The 12,269-nt window shown below is 41.7% G+C and overlaps 1 protein-coding gene across 2 annotated transcripts in view; it reads right to left on the bottom strand.

The window, feature by feature from the left end:
- The window catches only part of dock10 (dedicator of cytokinesis 10), a 43,131-nt gene extending 42,370 nt beyond the window's left edge, over window positions 1-761 (bottom strand). For both annotated transcript variants that reach the window (XM_038693463.1, XM_038693462.1), the window contains exon 1: window positions 603-761. In XM_038693463.1, coding sequence (XP_038549391.1) covers window positions 603-761 — 159 coding nt within the window. The remainder of the gene's footprint in view (window positions 1-602) is intronic.
- Window positions 762-12,269: the final 11,508 nt, after the last annotated feature.

The following is a 12,269-nucleotide window of genomic DNA, read 5'->3' as shown; positions in this document are numbered from 1 at the left end:
ATGCATTCATCCATTCACTCTGTCAACCATCTTATTCATGGTTCTCTTTGAATAGCTATTTTTATCATCTTCTCTGTGGGCCATATGCAGAGAAAGCAGATTTTTCCCACAGAAACTAGATTCCTCATGTCTGACCCCACCACCCCCCTCTAATTCTCCTCCCTCCATTTCCGTCTTTATGCCTTTCAGCTGTGAAGGCAAACAACCAGGCCCCAATCACTAATCATACATCAACCTCAGCAACAGAGACGAAGAAAGACACAGTAAAAAAAGAGAGAGTTTCATAAGGAAAAGCAGAGATATAGAGAAATCTAAATACATTTTATACACAGTTAAGAAAATAAATCTTTATACACATGAAAAAAATTTCTGCTTTACATTAGCAAAACTGAAACAAGACTTTTTTTACCTTGCGGCTCAGGACATCCGTACATCCATCATTATAATTTAAAATGAAAAAGAATATACATTCATGTACATAAATATGATGCCTTTGTGCACACAGTTACCACACACCCACATACTGTAGTCCCCTCTACCTGCCCACACATGCATTAGGCAGACTGTTAATGGGGAGTTGGAGGTGCAGTAGTGTTGGTTACCATTACAATGATGGTCAGAGGTGAGGTGGTAGTGGTGTAACCCTCTAAGGTGGGAGTGGCATCATCCAGTGACATCTGGTCCTGTCGAGAACACATGTGACCGCAGTCGGCCCCGCCCACTGAGCGTAGGAGCAGGACCACACTGGCTGAACAACCCATAATCCACTGATGTTGACTCCAATTCCAGCCTGATCCAGTCCAGCAGTATAGGCTTCACCTGAACTAAGGTTCCTTGTTTATCTCAGTCCACCTGAACTCAGCTGTTCTGCCCTGATGACACAGTCCAGTTTGGTCCAGTCCAGTCAGCCCCTGGTCCAGCCAGCGGTGCTGTGCTCTTTTCAAGAACTGTAGGATAACTGAGACTCCATCCTACTCTACCCTCCCCTGCCTTGCTTCACTTCAACCAGTTCTGCTTTGCAAGCTGTTTCCTGCACTGCTCTACTCCAGTCTCCTGCTCCTAATGTTGCTGTTGCTGAGATTACACACTGGCAGTCTTACATGGTGCTCTCTCTCTCTCTCTTTTTTCTCTCTCTCTCTCTTTCTTTAATACACACACACACACACACACTGACTGCAGCTGTAAATTGTTCAGCCCAGCCCAGTTCACCCAACAAATCACAGTCTGCAATAGCTGTCAGCTGACCAGAACCAGCAGCTGCTACATACACGCATACACAAACACAGATTTTCAGCTTTTTTGATTCTGCAGCACTCTCCTTCACACTTTTTTCTCCTAATCACACCAGTCCTTTCAAGTCAGAGTTCTGCTGGCTGTGTTTGTGCATTTGCGGTATGTGCACTGAAGGACAGGACGTAATGCGCAGACATGCTATTTCACACTCAAATTTGTTAAAATAAACTGTTGCTTTCTAAAGGAAAGAGTAAAAAATGTGTGTGCTTATTCACATGCATGTGTTTGCTACAGTAAATTCAGCCTAGTGTTCCAGAGTGGAGGGTGGTGTGTGTGTGAGGCTCCAGTAGGAGTGTCTGGGAGTGGTGAGAGAGGCCGTTGAACGAAAAGTGGGGAGTGGGTGGATTTACAGATGAAGCGTGCATGTGGAGTTTTAGGACTACAGAGCTAACGTGAAATCCCCTCGACTTTGGTTCAGCGCATAGACATACAAAAGGACACTGACTGAAAACAAGTGCTTCAAGTCCAAAATTCCATTACATCATTTCTGATGTCCCTGAGTGCCGACGACAATCGCAATCACTCTAATTGTTCTCATGTCACCATAACATCTGGTCCTGCTTTATTTTTCAAGTTACACTTTCACTGTGTGCGGCTGAACTGAAAGAAAAAATGTGCTTTTTGAGAACTAAATGGTTTTCATATGGCTTGCAGCAATTTAAAGCCGTACTTGCCGAAACAAAGTTTGTCCAAAACATAAATTTTTGAAGAATATGGACATGCACCAATAATGTCACCCAAAGGTTCCTGAAGGTAGGCTTGGAAGCCTGAATTTTAGTTTACTGTTCTTTGCCATCTTTGTCAGTCACTGCAGTTAGAAACATTTAATTTGGTTCAAAGGGAGGAGCATGATGGGGGAAACAAGAACAACAAACTGAGGCTGAGACATCTGTCAATCAATCAAGCACTGCCCAAAGTATACTTCTTTTATAAGCCAAATGTTTCCTCAATGGAATTAAGATTGTCAAAATCAACACCAAGACACATGGTAGAGAAAGTGAAAATAAGTTCAGATGCTAACGTAATATGGGAAATTATTTAATAATGCACTGACTGTGTTGAAAAAAGAGAAGTTAGAAGATTTTTCCATTGACTTTAAAACAGTGAGTTTTAATGTAGCCAGCATTCAGAAACTATTGGAGAATCTGCACATCTCTTTTTTTATTGGTGCAATATGGCATAACTGACATAAGCATCAATGTCAAATGAAATCCATGTATCTCAAAAATTGAGAGGAATAAGAAAATTGTCCTAATGCTTACAATAGAAAAAAACCCATTGGATTGGCTGAAAAATGCACAAAGCTGAAAACAGGTTTTTTTTCTTAGCTTATGAAAAGTGGATGTCTTTGAGATCCATGGTTTTCACATGACAGTAACAAGAGTTAAGAGGTGACTTAAACAATGTTAAAAGGAACAGCAGAGTAGACATGAACACAAATAAATTCATACATGTAAATGACTATCCCAAAGCATCACAGACAAGAATCAGCTAGTTACACACACCTAGGGTCATTTGAGGGAATATTTCACACATTTGATCTGTAATACATTATAATTTAGCGCTATGCATGCCATGTTTTCAAAGGCTGTCAGTAGATCTATAATCAAGTGACACATAATGTATAGGTCCAGACCTTTGCACTCTCTCCACTCCCAGCTGAGAGTAGGAGGAAACCATGGTGATGTTGTTAGGTCATGATTAAGGTCATTAGTGTCCATGCCGATGTGACAGAAAATCCCACCCACCACCCACATAAATGCTCATTATTATAATGCTTTACATAGCTAAATATAAACACACACACAAGTGTGTGTATATGGAATTGCTATTAGTCTCCCACAGGGTGTACAAATATTAATGTGCCCCACTCAGTAGGAGATGACAGTGGCAGTGCAATGTACATTTACCGCACCCACCATGCATCATCATCCTCCCTAACATCTCCAAAGCCACTTCCTCTCACTAAAGGCTCTTCAGTGCAACATGTCTGATAGCAGCAGCTAAAACACACAGACACATCACTGTTTTATGCGGGGCCTCCACAATGGTCCTGTCATGCTAATATGTCCACACACATGCCTTCTAGATGCCAGCAAAGTCCCCAAGTTATACAGCTAGCTTGGTGTTGTGTTCTTATTCACTCTGCCTGCCTTCACACTGTTTTAAGACACTTTGCTGGGAGCTGTAAGTAAGTTGCCAGCTAAATGTTTGTCAAGGTTAAAACTAATCATTGCATGTTTCCATAATCTGGTGATTTAAAAGAGAGGATGATGGAATAAGATAATTTAAAGAGCAGCAATAACTCTTAATTTGTGGAATTTATCTGATGTTGATATGGCATTGTTTATTTTTTAATTCCTGTCTGTTACAGTGGATGGCAGTAATATGCTGAAGCTGTGTCTACACTGCCATAAACAGAACAAGAAGAAGAGAAAGCAGGAACAGGTTCTGTTACTGTATATTGAAAGATTCAAACATTTACTGCATCTTCTCTTAATAAATATGCTGTAATTCACACCTTAACCAATTGTAAAACTCTGTATCACAAATGCAAAATGTGCATTAAAAAAGTAGATGGAAACATACTTTAGGAGAGGTGCAGTGTCAGGAATAGGCCTGATCACACCACATTCATGCTGTACATCTTTTACCTATGATGTTCTGTACTGTAACCATCAAAGAAACCATAATTCTTTGAACGTTTCCAATAAGAAAAGGCTGCAGTCTTAATGCAAAGCCAGCTCTGGGGGTCAACTGAGGCAAAGCTACAATCGCTAGCCTTCTCTGCATTTAGATTGTTTTGTTAGAGCCCTTTGTGCAATTGTTTCACTTCCCCTCCTTTTAAAATAGAAGGTGAGATGAATTTCAAGCATTACACCAGAGGCAACTTGCAGCGAATTAGATGGAGAGTATTGAATGAGTGATGAGGACCTCGCACTTTCACAGAATGGAATGAGCAAACGGACACACCCTCTGAGGTTAGAGACAAAGACATGGCGATGATAAAGTGTGAAGCGGCTCCCAGGACACCTGTCCTTTAGTTAGAATCGGTTGGGAGAATAAATAAGTCACACAATGAAATGGGAGAACAAAATCCTACAACCACAGTGTCACATCCCCCAGACAAAACCACAAACACCCGTACAATGTTAAAAGGTGGTCTTTGTTTGAGAAAAAGGGTTCAAATGGCACACTTGGTAAGTACTTGCTATTTTTGACTGTGACTTCACTCAACCCATTAGGTAACATTCAGGAATAGGCTATAGATTAATGACAGCCTGACATTCATATTTGTTTATTTCCATATGCAAAGAAACTTACTTTACTGCCTCTACCTTACATAAAAGTAGCAATATCACAATATAAAATATCTAGTAATACTAATAACTAACTAACTACTAGTTCTAGTATTACTTGTCTTAAAGTATCATTATTTTTACTCTTATATTATCATTTAGACTGCATTCTAATGTAGCTGGTTGAATTTCTTTGTGTTGGTAATTTATAAGCAAATCATTTGTTTTGTAAGTTAAATGTTAAGTGCATAACTTGAAGAGAGACTTTTTTTTGCACATTCAGCTGACCTGGTGAACACTGGAAAAAAAAACACTAGGCTGAAAAATTTGCAATGCTAAATTATTAACCTTGTAAGTTCATAGCGGTTACTTACCAGTTGTACCATCCAAATGTTTTTCCCAAATGAAATAATAAGAATAAGAATTCATTGAAAAACAACTGTTGGGTATCAGTTAAATCCTAAGATACTTTTATTATGGATCAGTAAAATAAATCATTAGCATTCAGTTTGTATGTGTGTGTGTGTGTGTATGTGTGCGTCTGTGTGTGTGTGTGTGTGTGTGTGTGTGCACCTTTGCTTTTGTTTGGACCTACAGAATGCCTGAGTGTGTGTCCTCCTTATGCTTAGCTGTGCTTTCTTGTGTGATCGGGGTTAAGCAGTGTGTAAGTCTGAACCTCTGTAAAGGATGACATCATCGGGGTGTACAGGGCAGTGTGCTGCCATCATTTGCGGAGTTAATGTTTTCCAGCTGTACAGCCTCAGTCTCTGTAATCCCTCTGTTCCCAGCAGAACTGCTACTCTACTGAACAACAATGAAGGTGACAAAGCAGCGCCTATGTACTCTAGATTTGCTAGAGTTTGATGCATGTGCATGCTGCATATGCATGTAGGTTAGCTATTTAGCAAAAAACAAACATAAGCCATTTTACTGACTTCAAATACTAGCCAAGTAGGCCAAGTAGCAAACCACAGTCTATTAAAACTCCTGCACACTGCCTTGTAAGCAGTTAGCTCTGCTATAGTTAGGTTCCCTGTAGAGCTGGAGGCTGAGTCATGGCAGCGGTGTTTGATGTGGTGCAGAGCTCCACTGAGTTTACTTGGGAAAACACTCTCCCGTTCCCATGGTGACCACAACAGGAAGGATGCTGTCACTCAAGGGGTGCTGGGTTTTCGGCAAACTACGGCTTGGCCCCTGGCACTCACAGAGCAACAAGGGGGACACAGGGTCAACCTCGTTCTGGCTGAACTACTCCCTACAGAGCATGCACACATACAAAGTCTCTCATCTCTCAGACTTGCTGCAGAGATGGAGAAACTTCACTGAGTGTACTGAAAGAAAAAAAAGATTCAAAGAACTGAGAAGCTGAAGAAAAATACAGTCAGGAAGAGGACTGAAAACAACTCTCAGATTAAGCTATTATCTTCTCAGGAACTGAACCGCAGATAATGTAAGAAATAATTTTTCATGTTTCGATCTGATTTGTCGGGTCAAAAACTTCATCAAATGACAAGTATGTTTCAGCAATTGTTGTTCAGGGGATTGGTGGTTACGGCAGAGAGTAGGTCATCAATTAACTGTTGTTTCTAACTCTCTAGTGTTGCTACTAGTGATGTTATTATTGTCTCAAAGTCACTCTGATGAGCTGTTCTCACTACAACCTCAGCCTGCGCATGCAACACCATGCACACTATCTCTTGCACAAACAGGAAGACAGACAAGGCCTAAACTGAGCACATTTTTTTTTTTACCTGTTGCACTGAGGTACTCTAGAAATCAATTTCTGCTCAATTCAAGATAAAATGACAATCAAAATTTTCCCACAAAGAACTGAATATAGGAACTATTTCAATAAGAATCTCCTGGTACTGTACCTGTCAGAATTTGTCATGTGTCTTGATGTTTTCTGTTACTTTAAGTGGTTTTGACTGCTTAGTCATTCTATATACTATATACTATATATTTAGTGATGTTCTTTCATGTGCTTGTATACATTTATACTTGCCCTGTTGTGCTGGAGCTGTGGTAAAATAGTGCTGGGTGCTTTGGACTATTATTCTGAATCTGAAAGAGTTCCACAGAACAGACTTTGTTTGTTTCAGTTTGGTTTTCTCCATTCTGACTCATTTTGGTCTTGATCCTGTTGCTCCTCCAAAGCTTTTTCTTCCACTTTGTTACTCTCTCACTCTCTCTCACATGCACATTAGATTTATGTTTTGTTTCTGACTCATTGTCGTGATGCACAGCTGTCACGTTATTTGATGACTCGACGTAAGGGGGGAATTAATCAATGAATCAAAATCATGATTTAATATGATTAATTGCACACACTTGGTGCACTGCTTAGCTCAGCTGGTAGAGTGCGTGCCCCATTTACCAAGGCCAGTCCTTGACGCAACAGTCTGACCTGCGGCCCTTTGCTGCATGTCGTCCTACCCCACATACACATTTCCTGTCTCTCTTTGACTGCTTTATCTAATTAAAGGCCAAAAAGCCAGAAAAATCTTTTTTTTAAATTGTGCAACCTTAATGTAACAAGATCATGTAGCAAACCTGAAGACAGACCGTGTGGAATGTCTGACATCTGGCTGTGAATACAGCTCTTCACTGGAGGAGGTAACAGGGAGAACGGAGTTCAGAGCCACAGCACACTGCCAATGCCATCTAGTGCTGAGAACTTGACACAGCAGGCTGTGTGGATGAGTGTCTCGCTCTGTGCCAGTCTCCACACCTCTGTACAGCAGTTGCAGTCACTGCCACGTCTTTAATGCATGACCTCCAGGAGGCGCCCTGTACCAGAGATACTATCTGATCCTCTGGCAGCTGGTTTGTTTAGAAAAGGAAGCTATTAAAATGTCTTTAACTGAAAACTAAAGTCCTGAGGCAGGAGGGATGTTGGGGGAGGGACCATGAGAGGGGAGATGAGGTGGAGAATATGGGAGAGGGGAAGTTGGTGAGAAGCAACTGCCGGGAAGGGGGACATTGTTAAACATTTCCATTCATTCTCCTTAGACTCACCTTCTTCTTTAAATTCACCCACCCACTCCCAACAACAATCAACCTCAACTTTTCTCCGGTCCATCCATCTTACCTACCATCTTTGCTTTACAGTATTTCTACTATTTTCCAACAATTCTGGGAAATAAACACAAAATGCAGTTACACACACAGCCTGGTTCGTGGGAAAATTATATTTGTGAGGCAGTATATTAGGTCCAATCGAGCCTGTAAGTAGACACTACATTACTAAAGCTCGCTAAAGGTTTACGTTTTATTTTATAAAGACAGGTTAGCTTTTATGATATTGGTGAAGGTGGTCTTCGTTTCAGGTGAGTTGACCCACATCCACTACACTTCTACATTGTGATGTTGCAAGTGCGATATTGTTCCCTGATATACTTTATGAAACATTCCTTTTAGCTTGGAGGAAATGGCAGTAAAAAAACAGCAGTAAAACTTCTGCTTATACCTGTCTACCTGCCTGTCTCGCTTTCACATTCCCTCACTGACTTGCACACAACATGCATCGTAAGAGAAAGATCAGGCCTGTGAGGCGTGAAAAGCAGAAGACTGGTATCATTTAGCAGCAAAAGCAGCAGAAACACACACAGCTACTGTACTGTCACAGAGCTGGTGTCTCATTAATTCACTCTCCCACGTGGCATCTCTCCACATCTCCCTGCTGTTTTCTGCTCCCCCCAGCTCCACCACCCCTCCCCCGCATGTCCCGTATCGGACATCAGCAGCCAAGCATGCTGCAAGCGGCTGAGGTCACCAGCTTCTTATGCACTCTGCAATAAATATTTGCAATAATACCCATCCTTCTGGAAAAAACACGAGGTAGTAAATTTTTTTTTCTCAGTTTGTGCGGTAAAGGGGGTATACTTTTAAAATCTGATTTAGTGCTGTTATTTTGTTATTTACTGTCTAAATGAGAAACACAGAAAAAGCTCACAGCTCATTCTACAGGGACGGTTTAAAGTAACAGCAGAAAGCAGAGGAAAAGAGCTGTTCCTTTAATCCTGATTTTTCCATCCAAGAGAGAACATTAATTAGAAACAGAAAAAGGACCCTCACTGCAGAGGGAGGTTTTGCAGTATTAATCTGTTCATAAAAACCTGATATTACTGGAAAGAGTAGGCCAGCAACATAATAAATACCAATCCAGTATGGTAGCCGTGATTACTCTCTCAGCGCTGCCATGTATCCGTTGTTTCTCTGCGGTCTTATCTGGGCCATTTATACAGCTGTTAGGCTTCTCCTGTTTCCTGTCCAGGTAAGAGAGTCTCCAACCAATAAGACAATTCACTGACTACTTCATTCTTGCCAAGTCAAACTCTGAAATACTCCAAACTCTCCTCTACTTCCACTCCGTGTCTGAGCATTTGACACTCAGAAACTATAAAGCAATTATCCTTAATGATTTCTGTTTCCTGTAACTCTGTTAGCTTGAAAAACGTGTCCTCACTCTGAACCTGCCATATTCATCCTATATCAGGCCCACGCCAGTATTTACTTTTTATACAGATATGCCAAAAACAGACAGCAATTGATACTATATGGTTACAAGCTACTGAGGAGTCACATCAGCCTTATTCCAGCCTGAGTGAAAAATAAATAATAAGACTTCATGCCAACCCCCAATCTACACACTCACACTAAAGAAAAAGCCAACTGGAATGCCTAGTTTGCAATAAATCATTCAGTCATAACACCTACATATGACACCTACACAAAGCCTACATGTAACCTCTGTGTAACCCCTACACCAGCGCTAACTATCTACCAGACGCCCACTCAGCACAGCTCCCTCTCCCTAAGGTCCCAGATTAGACTGAGGACGCAGCTGTTCTGAAGACTTTTCCTCATGTGCTTTCATATGTATTATCCTCCCTTACCTTTCCCTCTAGCCCCCTATCCCTTCCCAAATATCTCTCCCCTTCTTACAGACTCAAAATCCCTCCTCTGTCTCGGTCTCTGCCTGGTGCTTTTTTCCTTCCTTATTTCTTTTGCAGATCCCCTTTCAGCTCTTTGGCTGACATTTAAAAGCACACAAAATTGATGTACGCACACACAAAAACACAGACTTAAGACATATGCATACAGTGAGCCCGCGCAGACCCATAGAAAACCTTTAAATCCAAAACAGAAGAAAAAAAATGAAATCCTACAGACTCCCGCCCTCTAACATCAGCATCCACAGGCATAAGAGACAATCATGGATCGGAGTATAGCTTCTTCACCTTTACTACCTTCACTTATTGAGCACTTTGGCTCTGGGCTATGTTTCCTGTGGGACACCTCTTTGTGTCAGTCAGCATGAATAGCAATGAGGGGAACCACTCCGGCACCTCGGCAGAAATAACTCTGTGATCATACACCTTCAAGAGTACTAAGTCAGAAAGACAAGATAAGATAAAATTATGAAAATTACTTGGACAACAATAAAGGCAAAACACTAACAATTTTTTATACAGCACTCCATATCTTTCTTTTCTCACGTTGACTCACTTTTCATTCGTCCTACAAATACAGTATGACTAGTTTAAAAAGATTATTTGACATTTTAGGAAAATACCTGTACACATATTTACATTGTTGCCCGAGAGTTAGATGAAAAGATCAATACCACTGTCAAGTCTGCTGTTTAGCTTAGCCTAGCTTAGCTGGTTTAACAAAAAGACTGGCCTAGTCGCTAGCTAGCCTGGTTCTGTCCAAAGATAACCTTCTGATCTAATTCTCAGTAAGAAAGCAAATTATTTAAATTGTTTCATTTCACAAATACTTTCCAAAATGTTGAAATAATTCTTTAAAACTACTGTGCTGTTGGCTGATGGGTTTGTTGAAGTTCCCGTTAGATGTCACTGGTTTTTGCAGCCATTACTGAAAATTTTGATCCGAGTAACTTTAAGTTGGTAAATTCAGTTTATTGTCCAGACCTTACATACTTAGTGTAAAAATGCTTTTTTTCAGCCAGTTATCTTGTGCCATGAACAGTTAATGCCAGCACAATGTCTTCTTGTGTGCTGCTACTCAAGAGAACACATTATCTGTAGGTGAAAAATATCTGTTCTATTTCCGACAGCTCTGCAGACATAATAATGTGGGTGCATGCATGTGAGTAACCTTTATTGTTTGTGTATATGTGTGGATGGATGTGGTTAACTGGAGTGTGTGCTGGTGATGAAACATTAATAATGGCTGCTTGCTTTTGCCTCTTTCTGTTTTACTTCCTGACACCAGGGCTGAGAGGACAGACACGGTTAGACGGGATTATTGGTGGGGCAGCCGGGTTGATCAAAGGCATCTGGGAACGGTCAGACAGGCAGAACAGAAAGGGACAAAAAGATTGTGTTCTGTGATCTGTTTTAAAATGTATAGACTTTGAGGACGGCTTGTACAAATGACACAATTTCTGTACATCATGGATATTTGTACACTCCCTGTGTCACCGTGTCCAGCCAGCATTAATGAGGGAAAGTCCACATCACATATAACTGCCACACAGTTTGTATGAGTGTGTGTGTGTATTTGTGTGTGCGCGTGGATACGATAGGGCAAGGGCAGCAAGGGCATGGGGGTCGGACGGTAATGGCACTAGCATATTCTGGCCTCCTACTCTGGAATGCAGAGTGAGGGAGAGACACAACACTGCAATTCACTTGCAGAGAGTCACTGAACTATTCTTAGTCCAGTATGTGAAGTGGACTATCACCCCCTCCTCTTTGGGCCATGAAAAGAGTCTGGATGGATGTCTGGATGGTGTCTATTAAGGTACGGGGCAAGATGGTGAGGCTGGAGGGTGGAGAGCTTTAGCAAAAGAGAGAGGGGATAAAAGTTAAGCTCCAGTGTGGCAAAGCCCGGTCAGCTAAGTCTGAATGGAGCAGTTCACTGGCTGTGAAGCCTCTCCAAAGAGCCTTTTGTAAACGTACATTGGCACAATGCATGGAGCCCTGGGGATCTCCCCCCTCCCCCCCCCCCCCCCCCCCCCCCCCCCTCATGGGACCTCTCACAAACACTGATATACTTTATCCACTTTTCTTACCTAGACTAACCAGATATTTTGTCTTCTAATATAATTCAACAACTGGCAGCCTAACTACAAGATTACATGTATGGCAAGGGGCGGGGGTGGGGATGAATTTCCCATGCTCGCACCCAGCACACACACTACTGAGATCACTGTGCAACATCACGCAGAGTTCAAACAGTAGGGGGAATTCAGCATGAGACAGTGTCACCAGTGACAGGCTCAGATTCTTTTTCTGTGTTCTCTTCTCTTTGCTTTTATTTCTCTGTCCTTCCTGAATGAGTCATTGAGAAGATGGGGACAGACCCACACCAAGGCCTGGCAGTGCACGGTCCCACTGTTATCGGGCAAACACGGCTGAGTCGTCTGCAGCTCAGTCATAACAAATGTCAAAGAGCTATTCATCTCCTCTAATCCCTTTCTCTATTCTCCTGTCTGCATGTATATACACACACCGGTGACACTAGAAGTATTCACTCACAATAAAAAAGGAGGGAGAACTGACGAGCCGGGTGAATGTGACTTTGAGAAAAAATCAGGGAGTAGAAGGGAAGTGTAGGCAATTAGGGAATTCATGTAGAGTTGGAAAAAGTCAAAGCGAGAAAAAAGAGAGGGAGCAGAGCAGATGGAGGCAGAAGGTAAGAAGT

Source organism: Micropterus salmoides, unplaced genomic scaffold (genome assembly GCF_014851395.1).
Source record: "Micropterus salmoides isolate LMB-PRFRI ecotype aquatic unplaced genomic scaffold, ASM1485139v1 Ms_hic_scaffold_3, whole genome shotgun sequence".
Classification (NCBI taxonomy): domain Eukaryota; kingdom Metazoa; phylum Chordata; class Actinopteri; order Centrarchiformes; family Centrarchidae; genus Micropterus; species Micropterus salmoides.
The sequence above is the reverse complement of the archived record's forward strand: the minus strand, read 5'-3'. Positions and strand labels throughout refer to the sequence as shown.